Source organism: Nylanderia fulva, unplaced genomic scaffold, assembly GCF_048542155.1.
Source record: "Nylanderia fulva isolate GAGA-0341 unplaced genomic scaffold, ASM4854215v1 Scaffold2, whole genome shotgun sequence".
Lineage (NCBI taxonomy): Eukaryota > Metazoa > Arthropoda > Insecta > Hymenoptera > Formicidae > Nylanderia > Nylanderia fulva.
In genome coordinates, this window is record NW_028190263.1 from 7,046,855 (window position 1) to 7,070,964 (window position 24,110).

Genomic DNA, 24,110 nt, shown 5'->3' on the forward strand with positions numbered 1-24,110 from the left:
AAAAAGCGATAAATAGATATAAGTTGCATAATGAAGACGCAAATTACTGAATAACAAATGATTGATTGTTATTCGAGCGTTCAATTCGTCGACCGTCAAAGTCCCCGCAGTTTCTAACTTGTAAAATAACAGTAACGTTTAATTAAATTTAATAAATTGTTTTTTTTTCTGCGGCTCCCTGTTTTGCTCGAAAATAAAAAATTGTGATAAATTTCAATCTTGCGTATAATATTTTAAATGTCGAAAATATTTTTATTGTTATACGATTTGTTTCTGTCAATCATTTATCTATTTATTTTTGTTTGAGTTTTTAGAGTTTATCTTACATCGATCAATATTTATTTTGCAAGTTGAAAACTGCTAAAAATAAAGCCTCTTTTTTTCGTAAAGAGAGATTTTTTCATATTATATGTTTACTAACGCTTAGAATAATATTCCTTGAATTTAGATGCATTTTAGAACAAAAAATATATTGATACGTAAATTTGATACAACGAAAAAATTCTGAATACACATTTTACGAAAATTACAAGATTGCTAAATTATTTTCTAAATCAATCGACTGATCGATACATGTTGATTGCAAATTTACGTATGAAGAGGCAAATTTTAGGGGTAGAAGAAAAATATCTAAATTCAAGAGAAAACTTGTTGCGTTTGCACGTTCAAAACATTTACTGATTGTGTATAACTGATATAAAGCGAAACGATGGAATCACAAAGAGAACTCGATGCACAATTTATTTACAAAATCCAATGAAAATATTGACAAAAAGTAATATGAAGGAACGTGCACTCGTATACAATTTTTAATCGTTAAATATTGCTTATAATTGGTTCATGTACGATGCAGAATTATATAAAATTATCGCAATATTGAGGCAATTTAAAAATTTTACCATAAACACGTTCAAAGCCATAATAAAACAAATTGTGCCCAATTGTGCAAATACGATTCTGCATCGAACAACGTATATTTCATTACAGGATTCGCGCGTGGCCCCGTAAAATTGTCAAAATTTCCCAAATTTTATTCTCGATTCAGAGAGAAATATACTTTCATCGTGATTGCGCCGCTTTTATACAATCACAATTTGTTCTATTATTATTTCGACTAATAATTATTATTACGTTGGTATTTTAATGAAACTGTTTCATTTGCACAAATATTTCATTGTTATAAATAATCAAATTGTGAGATGTTTTCACACTTTTTCAATTTAATTGGTCGCTGGATAACAACTAAATTTACTAAAGTTTTTTCATATATTTTGACAGTTGTCACATATTAATCTTGTGAAAAATACGCGAGAAAAATGACCCAGATACGACCACGCGCGATTTCTCAAAGTTGGGCAATGTCAGATAGAAATCTCTCGGTAAGAAGTTTCGGTTGTTCTAATATGTGATTCTTTTTACAATTCGACAGGTGAACAACGCAACAGCGAGGGTACAGACGAAAAAGCCGCCGACGGTGCCGAACGGTATGTAACGAAACTTTCTTATCACTTTTATCCCCCGGTAACTTTCGCTTCTTTCGGAACCTTTCTCTTGGGCTGTTCAAGTATTAAACGGCCCCGGGCACTGCGACAGAGTTCCATTAAAACTTAAGCATCGTACATACAGCGTGTTGCCGAATTGTACGCGAACAATGTAAGGAGATATATCGAAGATAGAAATATTACGATTAAAAATGATTTCGCTCTTTTACCAAAAATTGCAACATTTTTCAAGTCTAAAAACCAGGCAATTTTTCTCCGTCAAGATTCTATCCCGATTATATATAAATATAATATGCGCGAGAAAAATTATGCTCGCGGATATTTGATGCGTGAAATTGAAGTTTCGTGAAACGCGGCAGAAATTCGCGATAGAAAAATACGAGGCTTTCGAAAGTGATTCGCGAAATGGTCGATCGCGCGATATTGCTCGCGCACGGGTTTGTAGTCCATCGTATGAAATAATGAAAAAATATATAGCCCGTATATCATTTCTATCACATGTACGATTTATGTTGTATAAACGCGCGGATAGCGCGTATTTTTTCCCCCGGAGATATTTCCGCGGGAAATGTACATTTTCTGCGTTCGCGTTTGCTCGTTCCCAACTTTGCCGACGTGTAAAGATGTAAAAGAGTCTTCCCTCATATTGCAAAATAAGACGAGGGGAAATCTCGCGCGTATGGAGCGAGATCTAAATTCCGCGATTTTCTTTTCCGCTTCTCTTTTGCCGCGCATCGAGATGTGAAATTTGCTCAGTGCGGACGGACAAAAATATTCTATACGATTATATATATATATATATATATATATTTATATAGATTTTACTTATTTTCTATTTCAAGAATGCGCTTTGTTTTTAGGTAAGTGAATCTGAAATTCAAATTCGAAAAATATCGGGAAAAAATATACGTACATATTTACATACAAAATTTTAAGCACAAGTTTTTCTCTACGATGTGAATAAAGGGAGTAAAGTTTTATATTGTTTTAAAAATCGGTACAACGGAATTTAAGAGTAAAATTACTTGTGTAAGAGAGTTAAAACCTTTTTTTGCATTAATTCCTTGACAAAATATGAGTGTATTTATGTGTACAGAATATTATTTATTCTGTTAAATTTTACACCATGCGCGCACAACATCCATTACACAGAGCATATAGAGAGTATGGCAGAGCGTTTTAAACTAAATTTAACCTCGTTCCGGCCCGATTTAAATTGCGGCTTAATCCGGATTACTTGACGGACCACCAGCTGCGAAGAGTACATATTGCAAATATGTGGTATTACGTAACCGAGCGACTATTCACATAGGCTCTTCGCTGATTACACTATGAAGTCCTTCAGTCCAGCGGGTGCTTCTGGATCATAATTAATTCCCGAAAGCTTCGCAAAGATCTTTGTTCGACATGACAAATTATCGCGTTAGTTTTAGTGAATTACGTGTAATTAAAACATATAACTAGAAAAAATAATATATAAAAAAATTGTTTTAAGTATGTAAAGTAAAATATGTAAAATTACGTGCATATATAATACATAAGTGTAATTTTTCATATTTGTATGTTTAATATATATTACATATTTTTTTAATACGACAGAATAAGACTAGGGTAAAATATCAATAAAAATAATAGGGTTTTGGAAGTTGGTTTAGCGGCGACGGAAATCTTTATCACGTTCCCCATGAATCAACTAAGCGTCTCGCATTTCGTACGAATCTTTGATCAAGAGAATTAGCCGAGATTTATGTCGATCTCTCTTATTGCGGCTCGAAACGATTGAGCTAGTCGCGCGCGCACGTGCGGTTATAAATAAACGTTACTTAAAACAGTAATAACGATCGAACGTGCGTTGCCAAGTGTTTCCTAACGTGAATGCCATTCTTGTCAGCAGATTTGGATCCGCAAAGGACGCCGAATGACGACGGCGTCGCAATTAACGTCTCTAATTATAACCGCATTCATGATTCCGATCAAGCAAAAGGATATATTTGACTAACTTCAAAACTGATATACAATTTTATACATTGTATATATTTTTTTAATTTTATTTATAACATTATTTCTGACACGTTCATTAACATTGATAGATACCTTATTTTTTTAATTTTAATATATATATTATAATTTTAATATTATATATATTATTTAATTTATATATATTATATCATTAAATAATTTTTTTTCTTTAAATTCGCAAATAGATATTTGAACGGCACATTAAAACACTATTTATTAATCGTTATTGATTTTAATCAAATTCATTTGCGCGGTAAGCGTAATCACGAATCTATTAATTAAAATTGTAAAAATACCTACTATATATCGGATTATACATACATCCGTTCGATTACTTTGCAACGCTGCTCGTGCATTTGCATTCTCCAAATGCATCCGTCGCGGTTTAATCGCAAATCAAACAGGACTTCGCGGCTGGATTGATTCTCTCGCCCATGTCGATAGACGAACGTTCTCTCTATCGAGCGACGGTCTCCCTGTCTCTCTCTCTCTCTCTCTGAGCTTTAATCCTACACACGCACGCGACGTGCAATTATCGGAATGCTAAGGCTCGCGCCAGGAGAGACGTTAAGATCAATTCGGTCCATTTGGCGCGGTACAGGTGCACACGTTACTCCCGACGCCTCTAATAACCGATTCGACAACTGTCGATGGAGTGCGCAATGGTCGAGACACATCTCGCTTTCGATAGTGTCGTAATAGCGTTATGAATCGACAGCGTGTCAGCGACGATTGGCGTTTCTGGATTCTGACGTTTTCCCAAAATTTCAAATCCACGGCGAAAAGATTTAACGACATAATTTTTGTTTCTCTTTTTTTTTATTATTTATTATTATTTTTTTTTTTTTTTTTATTGGTGGCGAAGAGATTTAATAATGAAATTTTTGTTTTTCTCTTTTATTATTTATTATTTTAAAAAATTTTTTGCGTGAAGTAATATCGTGCTTTTTTAATTGGAAGAGACTCGAGAAAAATTGCTATACATACATTACAGGCATTAATCGACGGCAAATCGATGGCGAAGAGATTTAATGATGAGATAATTTTTTTATTATGTATTTATTTTTTTTTTTTTTATATATATATTTTGCATGAATATCGTGCTTTTAATTCGAAGAGACTCGAGAAAAATTGCTATACATAATAGAGACATTAATCGACGCCAAATCGGTGGCGAAGAGATTTAATGATGGTATAATTTTTGTTTTTTTTTTTTAATTATTTTTAAAAAATTTTTTGCACGAAGTAATATCGTGTTTTTAATTCGAGAAGACTCGAGAAGAATTGCTGTATATAATAGAGACATTAATCGACGCGAAAAGCGCTTTACGCGAATTTTTCTTTACCGAGTTCGCAAGCTGCAAAGCTTTCGCACAAGACGTGAAATAAATGATAAAGGCGTTTAAGTTTTATTCTCGAAAACTCTTGCCGCGCACATTCAGATGCTAATAATACCGAAAGAGAAATGTATGTACTCTCCTAGATTTTCGGAGCCGATACAGGTGAATTAAGTGCGTGTACGATTAGATTTATCATTGTGCTCATTTTTTCTGCAAGAGGAGAGAATTAACACATAGCACGTACAAATGGCCTCTGCTCATGTAACTCTTGATACAAGTACACGTGTAATTTAATATAATTTGCACTCTATATAGATCACATAATGTAGTCAATTTTTTTTTAGCTTTTTCTGTTTATAAATAAAGAAATAATTGATATGTCACGCGATATTATTACGGTGGAATATGGAATACCTAGATAAAATTATATACATTACAATTTCCTATCACAAAAGTAGGACGTGTCTAATTATAGAGAAATTTGTTCGGCGGCGAATATAGATGCAGTAAGTCGCCTCATTATAGAACCATTAATTTTCGCACGGAAACCGTGTATCTTCGAAAATAAGTCATTATTTCTATCTTACTCGAAAAGGATTCGAGCATTTAAGCACTGATTAATGACCTCGATAAAATCAGATGGAATTCGAACTGAAATAAAACGCACGCAATTTACGTCGAGTGAGAAATAATTTTAACAAATATATATATATATGAAGTAGTAATTTTAATAGAGTATATTGCAATCTCTGGAATTTTTCTCGTTATCTAATCTGTGCACTGTACCGAGGGGTTGCGCGCGGCTTTTTTCCGTAAATGCAAAGTCGCAAATTTATTTCGCTCCGACCCACGTGGGCTCCTCCTTCTTTCTCCTTCGTAAATGCGGCACCTGTATAAATAACGTTGGAAAGAGAGACCGAACGAGAAAGAGCTACGCCCCGCCGACTCGTTTTTCACCGCTGGTATATATTTTTTTCGCCCTTGTATATATATGTCCCGGATCGACAGGATTTACCGAGCGGAGTCATAAAAATTGCACACTTGCCCTCGGTCTGTCCGTTCCACTTTCTTTTAAACGGTAATGCACAATTCCTGATAAACATAAAATTCGATCATTTCCCTTACACACCTAAATTATTATTTTAACAATTTTATCTGAGGACACTGTTAGAATTTTCAATTTAAAAATGCATTTTTCGATTAAAAAATTTTTTAAAACGTATCCGCTCTAACATTATTTTTATGAATGTGTCACATTTAAAAAATGTTTTTAGCGCATCTTTCTGCTCCAAATTAACATTTTTATTATTAAGGTAGCATATAATGGCGACAGAATTTTATATATATTTTTTATATTTGAATCATGAACTGTCACGAACATTCGCCAGGATTACACAGCTGACGTTTCCGTGCTTTATCTGTTCTTCCTTCGCGAAACCCGGCCGCGTTTTACGGATACGCTTCCGCTCGCGTCGTCTTCTCCGTTCGCTGATTCCGTGGGAATACCAGTACGTGTGCTACGTGATACTCATAATTTACGCAGTCTCTGCTCATTAATTGTCGCGTAAATAACGCCCCGTAGCACGACATGCATACATTTGCTCCGCGTTTCGTCGTCTCTCTTTACGTTTCTCTCACGAGTCGGCGCACGCCTCTTTCTTTCGAAGCGAATCGCGAATCTTATATACCTTCTCGTGCGAGGAAAAAGCGCACGTAATATCTCATTTTTTTCGACAAAAATTTCCCCTGCGAAAATCCCGCTCTTCGCCGTCAACTTTTTTCGCTCTTGTAAAAAAATTGTCCGTCTCGAAACCACATTGTTTTTTTTCATTATTAATGGTGTTTTATATATCTCTCGTTTATTATTTATTATATATAATATACCCTTTTTTACATTTATATTTTATATTTGTTTAATTTTATTTTTTCGGTAAGATGTAATAAAAGGTATTCGGGAAAAGATTTTTATTCCACACAAGACTGCGGAGATTCTTTCTCCCGCTTGCTAATAGATTTATTATGATCTCATTGGACATAGCGCGCATTTTAGAATTCAAGAATACACTTTTTCAACGAGAAAAAAGAAATCAATCTCGCATTTATTTGTACGACTGGGTCGCACACTTCTCTCGAAACTTTATCCGGAGAACTTCTTCGAGTTTTCGTTTCCCGGCCGCGTTGCAAAGTCCCAACTCGATGCCGATGGAGGAATAAAACCGCAAGAAATAGAACGACAAAGTTCGATCGACACCCTCTCCGCGGAGCTTCGTTTTATTAAAAAATTTTATTTTTCTTCCCATCGCGAGAGAGATCTCGCTATAGTCATACTATATCGCCACGTTGGTTAATACCGGAAGCGTGGGAGGTTTAATGGAATTACAACGTGTTTTATATGCGCGCCGGCATTTTCGCGCCGAGAAATTCGCGGAACAACGAAAAGCGTACAAAAGGGCGAAGAAGGGAGGAAAAGCGAGAACGAAATTTCACGCGTCGCTGCGCAACGTGTTTGCGTAATATTTGCATGATATATTTTCGATGCGTCGCGAGAGAGATCCGATAAGTTTTATGCAAATCGGACATCGCATTGTCCACCGCACGATTGTGCTCGATAAATAGATCGACAGACATATAGACGGTTTTATACGAAGAAATCGCGTCTGCTAAGATGGTACTTGATGAAAAAAAAAAAAAGTAGAACGCAATTATTTTTGCGGATTTCGCGTCCTGTCTAAAAATGTGCTGACCCGATATATCGAAATAATCGGAAATTGGAGTAAAAATGGGACGAAAATATTTCTTCGCAGCAACAGAGTTATATTCACAAAATCTGATTACACTTTTGCTCCGAAATAACTTGTATATCTCCGCAAATAAAAATGAGCATCCGACGGTGTTGAGGATATAATTATGAGTAAAAGGTGACAAAATTGCGCAAGATTTTCTTGCGTAAACAACGGCTAGATAATAAATAATATGTACCGAGTAATTTATACAATTATTATGGTCGAAAGGAACAGTTCTCTGTAAACATTTCTATTCCATTCTATGTATATTCTATACATCTGTGAATTTTGTCGTGAACACAGGAAAATTTCACGTGAAGCCAGAGAGGGATCGGAATTTCTGGTAGCGAAATAACATGTAGCAAGATTCGCATTCTTGAAAAAACAACGTCGTTAGTCCATCGACTATTTCTTTTTCTTTGTTCCGTATCAAATATTTGCTCTTTCACTTGGACGATAGAAATATATTTCCTTGGTTGCGCAATAATATTTTCGAAGAAATTTTATACTTAAAGTTGGACTAATTTTATTTTCTCGTGAATCAGTAATTTACTTTCATGAAGTTTGCGGACTGAGAATAAAATTTTTTTTAGAGATGATCGACAAACAGAAAAAATTGTTCATTATATAATAAATACTTATATAAAAAGCTTTTATTATGATTAAATAAACTTCATTTTAAAGAATACATGTAATATACACGCTGTGTAGATACACATGTTGAATTTAATATCAAAAATAAGTTAATTTATAAAATTTTAATTAAAAACGGCGCGTTTTTAATTAAAAATGGAGGAGCAAAAGTGTGCGGTTGCATTTACAATGCTCGTGATTGTAATCTAAACGAAAAAACCGCGTAAAATATATTTATGCATGAAAGTTTACGTATGAAAATTTACACAAATGTTTTTGTCGCGTCGGTAGCGAAATCTAGATTTATACGATAAATTTGGATTTTTCGACGATTTCTCTTTATCGAGGAAAACGCGCGACGATCTCGGGGATAATCCTCCTAGTTATTATCCAACTCACCAAAGGCGAGTAGATAAAAGCTGTTATCAAAAGACTGCTCTACATCCCGGTCGTTAATTTTCCCCTTCAATTCGTCATTTATAATATATCACGCTGGCTTTGCGAATTTAGAGAAAAGCGAAATTAATTTCGATTGTTACACTCGGAGAGAATTTTCTCTTAGAATTTATCCTGAAAATCATAGTAGTTATGGAATTTATCTGATTAATATTTATCACAATAAAATATATTAATATGTACATGATAAAATTAATCGAATATATTTTATATATCTTTATTATGGTAGATATTAATATTTTTTTATTTTTGTAAGAGAGGGGTAAACTTTCTGAGCTTTTAAATGCAGCAAGGACAGTTATTCTTTATCTATGAAAGTAGTATAAAATAAAATAACAAATAGTTCCATCGCATAAATCAGAGTTTTCTATACAATATACATTTATTTTGCTAGTAAATAAAACTAGAAATTTGTATTAAAGTTATTTAAAAATACCAGTCTATTGTCGTTTATCTTAAATATTGATTAGAGAAACTCATAAAATTCCATATTGTCCTACGATTACCACACTGAAAAAAAAGTTATTGAATTCGAATAAATATTTATTTCAATACTGCCTAATAAATCATCGATTTGAAACTAATAATACCGATGTAACACGAAAAATATTTATTTGTTTCAAATAAATGATTGATTATATAGGCTTAGAATTGAAACAAAAAAAAAATAATTTATCAATGGTCACATTTCAATTCATTTTTGCATGATTTTCAGGGTAAATTCTCAGAGAAAATTCTCCCCGTGTAGATTCACTCGCGTCCGGAGTCGTTCGCGATACCGAGCTCTCTCCGAGAGGTCTCGTCATTGAGAGGAACAATATGACGGGATGGAGCCGAGGACGAAGGGCGAGTAATTCGCCACCTTCCGTTTCATTACAGCTGCTCTGCCGGAGATACAGCCGCGCGGCACGCAATCGCGCGATCAATCCTGCCGCGTAGGTATTCGTCAGAGAGCCACGGGCGTGCTTGGCAGACGCGAAATCGCGGCCCATTACGCGCACGTAGATCATACGTCATTAAGGCATCGCCGTGGTTAAGCACGGTGGACCGGTCTGGAGGCGACGTTGGGTCCCAAGATTTTATATCCGACACTAAAAAGCAGAGTAGGCAGACGAGAAAATTGCGCGAAATTATATATGTATATCTTTACGATTTCATACGTTCGCGTGTTGTGTTAAGTCAAATATATATATTTGCTCGAATGGTTAAATATATGTGTGTGTGTTCGTATATATATATATATATATATATTGCTTGCGTATTCCATAATCCTATATTTATCGGAAACATTATTTTATCTGTTTATTCAGATAATAATGAGCGTATCGATTCTTTTGATGTTGCACGCGTATATCGGAGAGATTGATAAATACCAATCCGCTTCACAATTAATTATTCCAAGTTGCCAATTAATTATATAGAAACGAATTTAATGAAAGTACTTTATAATTGATACGCGTCAGAATGCGAGCGGACAAGAACATTAATAAAAGTTCATAAATTTTCGCGTAATCCCATCTCCCTTTCATCTAATACGGCGAATGTCAACGCCGACTGGCATTAAAATGTATATGAGAGGGGAAAATTTTTGTGACTCGTGGAAACGCATACATATTTCTGAGCTCTGGTGAAATGTGATTTGATTTTAAAGCACATCTCTATGCGCATAATCTCGTAAAAAGTGCTCCATAAATCACGCTCCTAGGTACCAAAACTTTGTTCGTCCCGCGCCTTCTTATTCATCTCCCGCTAACAAAATCGAAGCGTACACACATACAGACGCGCGCGTCTCGAAAGAAAATTGCAATCTCGGGTTTTATAAGATGATGGAAAATGCATGCCCGCGTCGATAGAGTTTGCAGTTTCCACCGGAGCCAAAATCGTCTTGTTACATAATTCTCGCGGGCAATTAGCGAGAGACTGATTATCTCTTGGAACATAAAGTCTATTTTCCATCTGTATTATCTATTCTTCATTTATCTTGCGAGAGAGAAGCCTGGCTTTAAATATATCGTTGTAATAATAGAAGAGATATCTCTAGAATATAATAGCACGGGCATTATATATTCGATATGGTTAACATTTTGGGTGAAATATATATATGTATATTTTGCATCCTACCTCTAACTTCAGAAGTACAAATATTAATATAACATGTTATTTGATCAATTTTTGACATTTGAATTGAAAATTTAATAATTATTGATTATAATATTATTTTATTATTTTTGTTAATTATGCAGTTGTAATATTCAAAATTTATCCTGATTTACTGAAATTTCTTTTTTTTTTTTTTTTTTGCAAAAAATGTTATAAATGTTGTATGTGGGAGATCATTATTTTACTAATTGATTAGAAGCGGGGAATCTCTTCTCTTTCAAAAAAAATTCCCGATAAAGTTCTCGTTCGCGAGAAGAATACATTTTTGGCATACGAGCGATCTCTAAAATAGCAATCAATCAATCACGCCCAGCGATTATTGCTGCAATTTTGTGAAAAGAATAAAAACAGGCGTTTTAATTACACAGCTATCCGATAACTGTTCATTAAATTGATATCAATCTTTTCAAATCTTTTTTTCACGCAAACGCTATATTATCAATATTAAGTTGCGTCAATTTTCTCCGAAAAATCAAAAAGAATTAATGAAATATAATATTTTCAATTTGTACACAATAATACCAAATGCTACAATTACCGTGGTGACATTGTATATAAAATATATATGTAATACATAATATATATATATATAAAATCGATAGAATATATTGCATATCGATCACGTTATTTCTCTTTACGATGAAATTACATTCTCCCTGTAATTGCGTTCTTAATTAACAGACTATTAACGGTAACACGGTATATTTTCGACTTAATTCAAATAACCGTCAGTCCTATATATATAACGTTAACGTGTTATGCCAGATAATTGCGAACGTCGGTAAATACCCTATTAATTATCTCCGCCGGTCGTGCGACAAATGCGGTAGCTTTATTATTGAGGGCTCTTCGCGCCGGTAATGAATCGAAGTACGCCGTTATGTAATTGCAAAACGCTAATAGTTGCGTAGATGTTTCATTAAGACGAAATGCAAAATACAATGGAACGTATGTGTATTTTTTTTTTTTGCTTTTTCTTGGGAGAGGATTCTCCGCCTCTAGTCAATTAGTGTTAAAAGGAGGCAAATAGTAATAATCCCTCACATACATTTATTGCAAAAAGAAGATTCAATTAATTTTAATGCAGTAAATCAGGATAAATTTTGAATATTACAATTGCATAATTAACAAAATATATTTTATATATTTTATATAATAGTTGCATAGATGTTTCATTAAGGCGAAATGCGAAATACAATGTAACGTATGTGTGGTTTTTTGTTTCGTTTGTTGCAGTCTGCGTACAATGGCCCGAGGGTAGGTGCTTCCATGACGTGCCAGAGCCGGCACTGCTGAATCTCTACTTCGAGTTCCGTGAGAACTGTCACGGATTCTCCTGAAGGCAACGACCAGTCAGGCAACGACAATGACGACAATGAGACCATCAGTACACCTCGATTTCGCGCGCAAAAAAGAACACTTTCGAGAGATAACGTATTTATTTTAAAGTCTTTCCAACAGCCGCCACACACCACGACCAAGCCAAAAAACGAATAGCCACGTATAGTAGCCACACAGAGAAGGGACCTAGGTCCCCTGTTTTTTTCTTCTTTTTTTTTCGTTTACATTGATACATTCTGTCTCGGGTGAACTTTAGAGACGCGTCGTCGAATGGACAGAGTCGACGGAAGAAAAATGACTCGTCGCGATAAAATAATATAGCGTGAGGATTCGATTTGCAAATGTAATTTTTTGCTGACGAGATTAGTTCCGCATGTAAATTACATATGACAGATGATACAGAATTTTTTTTCTTTTTCTTCTAATAGAAGCCTGAATAGCCTTTGATAAAATTCTTTCATAGAGAAATGAGTAACAACAGATATAAATTAATAAAATTAATTATATATTAAAAAATAACTTTTTTTCAAAATTACGAATATATAAAAAAAATCTTCAATCTTTCGCCGTCTCGGTTCATTCGAATCGCGTCTTCGCGTAAAAGCGACACGAAGCAAAGCGTGGTGCTCGTGTATCATTGTCTTCGTGATGGATGTCGGATGACACAGGTCTAACACTGACTTTAAATGGGTGCTCGGCAGAATTCTCGCCGAGCATGTGAGAACGGGATCTTTCGCGTCCCTTCTTTATAGGGTTCTCGATGATCCCAGCAGAAGCAAGGTGGGTGATCCAGAATATTTATTTACCTACAACTAATTGCTCGTCGTTCAGCCAGCTCGGGATTAAAGACTGTCTCCTGTTACGTACACATTTTTATATATCTTTTTTTTTTTTTATTGTATTTGTATTTTTTTTATCACATCTGGGAGAGAAATACCATGCTCAGCCCTTCCTAAGTTTCTCTCGCACAACCAAATATTTTTGTTGTTCCTTACGAGCCAAAGCGATGATGTCGTTTCCCTTGTCTTATCATCGCTTTTGTGGTAAGAAAGCTACGAGGAGTAATAGCAGCTTTTGCACTCACGCGGAGAAAAGTGCGTTGAACAAAGCAGTCGGGACCAAAATAAGTTACGAGATAATGGAAGAGAAGCATGTTTCATAAAAAAATGGCAGAGTATACAAAAGTATCGTTGTCGTTTTATAAAAAAATATTTTGATATGATTACATTTATCGCAAAGTTCTGGATTATTAAGGAAAAAATTAAGTATAGCATAATATCAAATTATTTATATCAAAATGCATTAAACTCTGGGTTTACGTTTTATGATACGCATTATTCTCCATGTGAAATAACAAAGCAAAAGCATTTAATCGTCTTAAAATCTGCCATGAAACGCGTGAGTTTTAGATTAACGTTACGATAATTCAGGGATTGATAATTAGAATCCAAAGAAAAAACTGATTGCGAGGCGTTGTGTTGTATTCAAATTATAATTCGGACGAGAATTTATTTTGCAAGCTGATGCTTTTACCACAACGTTATTATATTTCGGAATCTTATAAATTTCTATATACTTTTATACGGAAGACAAAAATCGGAAACAGTTTTTGCCTCCCTTTCATGTTTTTTTTTAATAACAAAATTGATCCAAATATTGTTTTTTTGAATATTGGATGCATGTTTCTCATCTCGAGTATATATATTTTTACTGATTCGACAGAGAAACTCTTATTTTAAAAATGTGCTACTATTTTAATCTATTAAAACGGCAACAACGTAACACATCGCAATATGTTTTTCTCTTTTTTTTTTTTTATATATAGTATATTGATCTAATAGTTTGCCATATTTTTCTTCATATAGATATTACGTACAATATGTGCATAGAAACGTAAAGCCTAATGGCGAGTAAATCACTCGATAATACCGTAACAACTCGTAGATTTAGATGTAACGAAACGGCTACAGGGTATAAAGTATTAATGATAGATATATAAGCTTTTTTATACATTTACACGAATTTATGATCTAAACCGAGAAGGCAAATGCCAATTTATCGGCATCGTTTATCTCGCTCGTTTATTATTTTTCACGGAGTTTAATGATATTTCATAAATATCGACGAAAAAGAATTTTATCGTCAATTATTGACACAACGCGAATAATATTATGAGGATATAAATAAGTTAAACGTGCCAAAACAAACACAGGGTATTGATTTTAGTGATCATGTGAGCGTTATCTTAGAGATATATATATTTCGTATAATTAGCGTACGTGTAGATTATTTACATTTACATTGGACAGAAGAGATACGGCTGCACTTTAAATGCCAGTTAGAAGAAATAACGTAGAATTAAAATCACGTGATTCTGCAAGTGTCACGTATCAATCACGTAATGTTCTTTCCACTATCTCTATTTTTATACTAACGTAATTTTTATACTCGTTTTTTTTCGCCGTGCTTGACATTAAAACGTACATACTTGCAGGATTCACGTAGGAGGACGTAGAACAGTATTACGCAATCGCATGATTGTATACTCTATTACAGGGTTAAACCGACATTCCAAAGATCGTGACATTGATTATTCGTCAAACGAGTAAACTGGGGTAATTTGCGGTAAAATAGCCGTAGATATGTGAATAATTTCGTGATTTATTTCGCTTCTATTGATCCGTCGATCAATGGTGTGCCATAATGCCCCACTTTACAAAAACGTAGCAAGTAGATTTTTTTACTCAGACAGATTGATAGATTAAGACACATTAGTGCATAGTCTATATATAGTTAACTGTCAAATGAAAGTATTTGTGTTTTGGACGATTAAATGTTTTTAAAATCGCGCAGAGACGCGTAGAAGTGTATATTTGTGAAAACGAAAGATCAGGATTCGGAAATAAGACGAGAAAAGAGACAGACAACACATAAATGGACGGATTAATTAAATGATACATAATATGAAACGCGAGAACAAAAACGTGACAAGTGAGTGATAAGCAAAAAAAAGTATTGTTTTTCGCAAAACAAATATAACGGGTAAATCTTATACACGAACAAATGTAATTTATATATCAGTGAAATCGTTAGTAATTTAAATTTTGCATCAAGCTCGATGATACTTGTTAGAAAAAATTCTTTAAAAATTATAAAAGTTTTCTTTTTACAAATTATAAAACATCAATCTAAAAGTAAAATTTGAGTGTTTGCATTTTTTTTTTAAATATATGGCATGTTTTGTGAATATCTTATTTGTGGAATATTTAAAATTAGTTTGAATTAGACACACATATATATATTTACATACACGCATACACAAAGTAGAATTCAATACTAATGCTTCGAGAAGAACTGTATCATCGAGGCTTGGAGCAAAAACGAGTAGCAACAAAGCAAATCGTTAATCGATACAAGAGCAACTTGTTCTTGTCACTTGTTCGCCGAAACAAATCTGCGCGACGCACAAGCGGATCGATTTGTCACATCTCAGTCAATAAAGAAGAATCTTTACTTTCCGTACACCGTCGACGAGTCAATCGAAAACCGATTCTCACGATTGCACGATCATGCATGTATCTGTCATTCGTCGGGGAAAATTAGAGAGCAAGCAGATATACGAATTATATTCCATTTGACGTTTAATACACATAATATATATATATATACAATATCCTCCACACGTTTGGAAACACTTTACATTTTACAGTTAAACAATCGCAGCGATCTGTGCAGATTTTTAGTATGAACATATAATGAGTCATAAGATGATGATATAAAAATGTCATTTAAATATCTTGCGATATACTCGTACAAATAATCTGCGCAGCTCGCTGCCAAGCGATTGTTTAACTGTAAAATGTGTTTCCGAACTTGTGGAGGGTACTGGTATATATTGTATATACAAAATTATATCTTTCCGCATAAAATTATATAGGTGAAACAGTTGGCTTTTGATTCCGCAAAGAAGGTTCGCCAAGACAGAATAATTCGAAGAATAGTTGAAAAAGACGAAGAAGAAACCGGGCGCGATTTTACGACTTTATCTGCATTTCTCTCTGGTTCTCCCTTCCCATTTAACTACGCGATCACTCCGTCGACGTGTTCATTCCGCGCACTTTCCGATCTTCTCTCGCAAAAGCATCTCGCCTCCGAACTTTCCGAGTTGCGAATAGTCGGGATATTTCCGTCGACGCGCTCTGTTCTCCATTTATTCATCGAAACGTCGTCGTCGTCGTTCGGTATATACTCTCTTACGAATCCGCCTCTCGAAATCATGCTGGCGGAAAATATTGAAATCGCGTCACCGTCCCGTTTTCCCGCCAAAAGGTCGGTCACGTGTCGGTGTCTCTCGGGTGTTAAGAAAGAATTTTTACTTCCTCGAAATTCGCACGAATGCGCACAATTGCGGACGTCAACTTAGTGACGAGGATAACGAAAAGAAAAGGAAAAAAAAAAAAGGAAGATGACACGAGGCAGGAAAGAGAGCAAATCCGAAGGAAAGCCGGAAGCCGAGGTATCCTTCCTCCTTTCCCAGATCGCTCCGTTTCTCGGTCCCTTTATCTATCCCAATCTCGCACTTCTCGCGACGATATTACTACTCTGCTCCGCAGTTCCCGGAACATTCCGCGTTCCTCTCTAACAATTTTCATTCCATTTCATACCGCTTTTCTCCTGTCTTTTTCCTTCCTGTTACCCCGGCCGGTGGTCCGGTTCTTTCCTCCAATTTTACGCCGTGTCAGAATTCTTTTACTTGACTCGCGCTGTCGCGCACCGGGAAACGTGCGAGGAAAATTGATATTGCCGCCGGGAAAAAGTTTGCTTCTCTCCATGTACAAGATTTTATTACCCCCGCGACGTTTATTACGCGCGAATTTCACCGCGAATCGAGTAAATTTCGACCGGTCTTAACGAATCCACGCACGATTACGAGTTGTGAGAATCGTAAAATAAATACGCGAGTCTAGAATTATATCCGGGTTTTATATCGCATTTATTCTCCCGATTTTTCGGCGTGGAAAAATCACAAAAATCGCAAAAATCACAAAAAAAAAATTATGTACGAGAAATTTAATTTTTCGTTGCCGAATGGAAATTAATATTGCTTTAATTTATTAAAGTATATTGATATATAGTGTGACTCTCGAGAGATCGCGTTTATTTACCAAACGACGACGATTTTGACGATGCATGCTGTAAGCTTTTCACTCTTAATTAGCGTCGTGTCGCTTACAATTAATTTTATCGCGAACGTGTCATCCATTTGTAATTAGATACCGTATAACAAGAAAATCTAGCATCGAGCGATGAAGAAAGGTGCACGAATTTATATAAACGAGTTGCACTGAAAATAAAAATTGATATAATAACATATTGAAGATTTTGGTTTTAGAAATTGAGAAATCTGACGGTGTTTTACAAATGCATTTGAAATATATCGCGCGGTGCTAGTATTTTCCGTGATATCGAATTTTTCCGACCTTTTCGATTGTAATATCTGCATGCAGCGTAATCTTTATCACTAGTTTACGATCGAAGAGCGCAAATGTCGACGTATACCGTTGTTTTTCTCTTCAGTTCCTTGTTTTCCTATTCTCTCGATTTTTATCGTCTTTTCACGCGATCATTCACGTTATTCTAATCTACAACGACGATCCGCGGGGCATGAAAAATGAACACGACGTCACGCAGGGCTTTTCGTTTGAAGAAGCGAGAATGAAAACGAGTCTAAACGGGAAGTTTTCAGTTCAAGATTTCCGAAATTGATAAAATTATTTCGACATAAAATATTCAATACACTGGAAAATAAATGATCAGATTCGAGCAAAAACGGAATTTATCTCCTATAAAGAGGCAAGATTTGAACGCTTCTGCGACTGAAATGCCCTGTGACACTTCAACGACGTGAAAGAATCAGGAACAACAGCAGGAGACATCGAGAAGAGAAGCCGAAACAACCAATTACTTCCTATCGCAAGACCAAAGCGGATCCTTACGGAAGAGAAGGATACCTTGAAGAGAAGGATACGCTGAAGACATGAGAGATAATCGAAAAAGAAGCCACGAAAGCGAGGGTTTTCGAAAGGTACGGCCTGCTTCCTACAAACACCAAAAAAAAAAAAAAAAGAACGAAAAGAGAAAAAGCAAATTAAAAAGAGCGGAACTTGAGCGAGTAACGAATGGCAGTGACGAGATAACACGAAATACGCAAGAATTACGCGAATCGCCTAGATTTATGCGTCACGTCCGAACGAAATGGACGAGAATCCGCTTGGATGCGCGCCTCTTTTTCGATCCTGCGTCTCTGTTTCATTTTTAGCTTCCCGCTTTGATTAAGTGAAATGCGACTTTAGAAACGAGGACTTGGTTGAAAAAAAAAAAAAAATTAGTACATATTCTTGAAAATGGAAACATTGAACATCGGAGAAAAAGGGGCGCGTCCTTCGAGATCTCGAAATCACCCCCGACGAATCCTTCTTGAGAAAACGATCCGAAAGTCTCGCCTGGTAGCTTTTAATCTTAGGCTATCTATATATCTGTCCAGTGATATAAAAGCATGAAGTATACAATAGTCACGTTACGTATAATAATTCCGTATGAATGACCTGCGAGAGTTCTCTGTCGTATTATAATGATCATTAACCTCTTCTTTGGCACACACTTTGGTCGCTTCATAGTCTCGCCGTTGGGCCGGGTCGGACTCTCGAAGAGAAAAGAACGAAAAAAAGAAAAGCCTTTTATATTCGATTAAAACGTAGATTAATCGATTAATCCAATCCCGGCCCCGACGTCGTGTCGCGCGCTTGTTCTGCGTGTGTATGTCCTATCTATACGTATTTATATACTGATCACTTACGCCGCCAGCTCGATTAATCGGGGTTATCCGTTCGAGACTGCTACGTCTCTCTACTTTAATACGATCCCGCCTCCGTTTCTCCTGCGCGAGTCCTCTCGAGTTCCACCGCCGGATGATGCGTCCGACGTCGTTAACCTCGGTTAACTATCACTAATACCACTAAGCGAGACTCCCCTTTTCGCGTTCACCAGGTCCCTATTACTGTTGTAACGTGGACGGAAGTTGGTGGATCGCTTAGCGGGGAATCGGTTAATCGAATTATTCGATCGGATTATCCGGTATGCAACCGATTCCACACATGTTCCCGTCCTCTCTCCTCTTTTATATATATATATATATATATATATATATATATATATATATTCGCCTCCTTTCCCATTCGTCGATTAACCCGCCTTTCGTATATACCTCATACGTATATATATATACATACATTTTATATATAGATATTCTTTTTTTTTTTAAATTGTTACTATTACATATAATAATCACGGTAATGCGCCACATTCACTGGTTGATGACTGTCTCGTTGACATAAAGGCCCGTATCTTGCCTGTGGTTGTGCTTGGTTGTGGTTGGAGCGGTTTTGGGAGAGAATTTTTTACTTGCTTCTTTTTTAATATTATTACCTTTTTTAATTTGCACGTCTCATGTCGTGGCCTTGGCTTGCCTTCATATGAGATTCACCTGTGAATATATCTATATATACATTACATATATATATTGATATATATATATCTATATACCGATATACGCATATTGCAATATGCGTCTGCATGTATTACACGTACACGCAGACGCATATTTTATTATATTGTAATTTCACACGTATGATAATCCGTCCTGGCAGTATCGTACGATTAACAAACATATGTGCACTCATAACGTATACATTACAAGCTGCGAAGTAGTTTGTGAAAGCGACTTTCAGTATCGTGTTTTCTTCCTCTTTTTTTTCTTGTTCATCTTTGTCTCCGTCTCTTCTTTTCTCTCTCTCTCTCTCTCTCTCTCTTTCTCTCTGTGTCTTTCTCGTGCGTTGTTTCGTCCCTCTTTCACATGTATCGTTCAATGCAGGATGCATATTGCACAAGCTAACCGACGCGAAAATCATCACTAAACGATAAAAAATAAAAAAAATAATAAGAACGAGAAGAGATGCGATAGGCACGAGAAAGCATGTTCTCAATGATTTTTCTTTCTCTATCTCTTTCGAGATACGATTTCTTTCTATATATTTTCGTCTTCAAATTTTTCGTTGATTTTCTCTGTCACTACTTCACGTACGGGCTGCCATGGCGGCACAGTCTGTAATATTTATTACTCTTCTTACTATTATTATTATTATTATCATTTTTTTGGAATTGTTTATTAATTGTCATTGATTAATGTTGATGGATCGTGGCACGGTGTGTTAGTTGGCGAGAGACATGACAAATAATTTTTTGAACGGGCGAAGGTTGCTGCATGCTCGAACAAATGCCGCCTTTGACTTAGTGGTAACTAATTAATTCTGGTATTATACACCATTCCTTTGTTTAATTAATCGCCAATCGTGTCGGCCACGTCGCTCGCCATTTCTTTCCTTTCGCGAGCGAAGGGACCCGAATAGATCGCGTGCATCAATATTCGTCTGCGAGATATTTTTCGGCAAAGAAAAAAAAAGCAACGTCTCTCCGTCTTCAAGTACTTCGCGAATAATCGCACACGATACGAAAGAATCGTGCGAGTGTCGTCGTCGTCGTCGTCGATATTATTTCAGCAAGTACACAAGTATGTAATATATAGAGTGTATCTGAACAGTCGCGCTCCCTCAACAGTTTTTTATATTGTGTAATTAAGAGCTATATGATATTTTAATCATAGATAATTTTTTTGAGAAAGAGAGATAATTACGTGAGCAGAATTCGAAATATCAAAAGTGATCAAAATAATTATTTTTTTATTAATATAGAAGTCATATTGACAAGAGAAACAAATGTGAATTATTCTTCGAACTTTACTGCAAATAGCTTATTTTTTAAATAATGTAACACGGAAAATTTTTTCCTAGAATTTACCCTGAAAATCATAGTAATCGTAGGACAATATAGTATTGAAAGAATTTTATAAGAATTTCTCTGATCAAATATTTACCACAATAACATGTGTTGGATTAATTTTATTATGTACATATATTCATATTTTTTATTGTGATGAATATTAATCAGAGAAACTCTTATAAAGTTCCAATACTGTATTGTTCCACGATGACCATGATTTTGTATGATACTTTAATAATTAAAAGTTTAAATTAATTTTTTTATTTAAATTCTTTTCGCGGAAAACTGTCACACCTATTATTATATCTTCAAAAGCTCTTTTCAATCATATCATGTTTATTATGTAAAAAGGAGGGAGCGTTGTTCAGAGACAGTCAAATCGTATACACATAACGTCCACCATTCTTAATGATTGTTTAGCCTGGCATCCACTAATTAGTCGTCAGTGCGTAGCCTTAATTAGTTACCGCTGAGCGTGCAAGCACCGCCAGAAGTTTTAGTAGTGGGCCGCAAGCGGGAGTGCGCTTTGTTTTGTGGAGAAAGAGATATATATGACGAGGAGATGGACGACCTCCGTTGTCATCATCGCTCTCGAAAAAAAAAAAAAAAAAAAAAAAAAAATCATGAACATTGTTTCGATTCGATCGATCGCGTTTTCGGTTCTCATCATGGGAAGGGAAGGAGTATTTTATCAATTTACTAAAGACTAAATTATCATAGTCACCTGAAAATGTCAGAATTTTCCCACGCTTTCGTGGACGTCGATCAACGCCATGTTTTTTTGTACACCGTAATTTGACGCGCGCGTTAACGGTTTTTTAGACACGTTAAGTGGTTCTCATACTTTAAGCTTCGAAAGTGACATAATTACACGTCAATGAAATTGATATAATCATTGTCTAAATAATCCTTCACGAGCCATATAATTTCTGACGATCCGCGATAAGAGAACCGCGTTGTTTAATCATAATATCAAATTATCTCTTAAATAATAAAATAGACTGGTATGGAAATATATTAAGACAGTGAACTAGAAAATTTTATCGCACACTTGTGTCATCACACGTGAAACGATTAATTTAATAAGAAGATATTTTCTGTTAGATATATTTCAGATCATCAATTATTTAAAGATATTTTTTTATAAAAGGGATTTTGAACTGTGATTGTTTGTTGGAATTAAATTTCACTTGTCGCGAATAAGTACCTATAGTTTGAGGACCACTGACTGATTTTTCGAGTAAAAAGCATTGGTATGTCTTTATCGTCGCGGCTAGAAATTTCCCGCAAATTAAACTTGAGACTAAAAGTCCCAAACATTTTGACATAGCCGGAATAATTCGAAAACACCTCGCGTCATCGATTTTATCGATCTCGGAATCGCGAGAGCACGTCATGCGAACACGCAGCATCTAGTATCTATCGGTATTGGGAACAATGTTGAATCACTATATGATCGTGTCCCGTAGATAGTGATTTTTTGCGAGATGTGAAAGTAGAAGAGAGCTCTCACACGTGTTTTACATATACATATATATATGCATATGTATATACATATATGTACATATTATACACACGCGTATATGTATATATATCTACATGTATGTATATGTATACATACATACATACACTAATCTCTGCATCTCCTTTTTTGGCGTATTATTACTCACTCACACCATTTGCTCGGAAGTATCTTTGAATGGCTTTCGTTCGGAGACCGTTATTGTTATACTTCTGGAACGAATAATAATCTCTTTAGTGCATGGAATCATATATCAAGCGAGTCGGCACACGAGTCGAGGCCGATTGATATACCTTTGCGATCGAGTCTATCTGTGTAGCAAGAAACACGTATATATTGTACCTGTATTATTACCTTCGATGCGAGAGAGAATGCGCCTTTTATATTCACCGCTTCTCAGGAACTTTGGGTTGTCTCCGCCGTTCTCGCGCGGAGCAACAATTTTCATTGCAAACTCCCCGATATGGCGAAAGAACTTTTTGACCCTCGGGAACGAGAAAGAAGGACCCTTCGTCCCTCTGTGTGTGTATACCAGATCGATAGACGCGAGTGTGAGAGGAAGATTTTCCGCGCTCGCGAGGAATTGGAGCGAGCTTTCTTCTTACTCGACAAAATCGAAATTGCCGATCGGAGGTTCTCGAGTCCGCGTTGTGTTTAGCAAGATCATTAATAGTTTCGCTGTTCTGGCACAATAGTATTCGTGTGACGTATTAATATAGTTAAAGTCGACGTTAAGGCTCTTTTGGCTTCTCACTATGTTACAATTATAACGTCAGAGGCGAGAAAGCTTACGTTAAAAATTCTTAGATGCTATTTCGAAGTAAAAAGATATTTCGATGAAACAATACTACACACTCTCAAAATACATCCTTTTCCCTTTATAATCAGTCAACAACTTTTAAATGACTGTAATACTCCTTTTACGGTTGTTGATTGACTGTCAAAGGTAGAAGATTGGTTTTCGAGGTATTTTACAAGTGTGCTAAAACCGTATGAAATGGTGTTCCATCGAAATATTTTTTTCATTTATAAATAGCATCTAAGAATTTTCAGCGCGTGCTTTCTTGCCTCTGACGTCACAATCTAACATGCCTGCGGCGAGAAGCCAGGAGCCTTAATAGTTTCGTTGCTCTACCACAATAGCGTTCGTGTGACGCATTAAATATATAGTCAAAGTCGACGTTAAGGCCCTCCTGACTTCTCATCATGTTACAATTATAATGTCAGAGGTGAGATAGCACGCGCTAAAAATTCTTAGATGCCATTTCGAAATAAAAAGATATTTCGATGAAACGGTATTTTGGATGGCTTTAGCATATTCTCAAAATACAACTATCCAAAGGAAGAAGATTTATTTTCGAGGTATTTTAAAAGTATGCTAAAGCCATCTGAAATATAGTGTTCCATCGAAATATTTTTTTAACTTGAAAATGATATCTAAAAATGTTCAGCTTGTTCT

The 24,110-nt window shown here is 35.5% G+C and overlaps 1 protein-coding gene across 7 annotated transcripts in view; it reads left to right on the forward strand.

Annotated features, from left to right (window-relative positions):
• Positions 1-24,110, forward strand: part of LOC114942845 (RNA-binding Fox protein 1) — a 267,417-nt gene that overhangs the window by 207,606 nt on the left and 35,701 nt on the right. For all 7 annotated transcript variants that reach the window (XM_029318296.2, XM_029318298.2, XM_029318295.2 and 4 more), the window contains 2 exons: positions 1,430-1,484; positions 12,130-12,150. In XM_029318296.2, the coding sequence (XP_029174129.1) occupies positions 1,430-1,484; positions 12,130-12,150 (76 nt within the window). The remainder of the gene's footprint in view (positions 1-1,429; positions 1,485-12,129; positions 12,151-24,110) is intronic.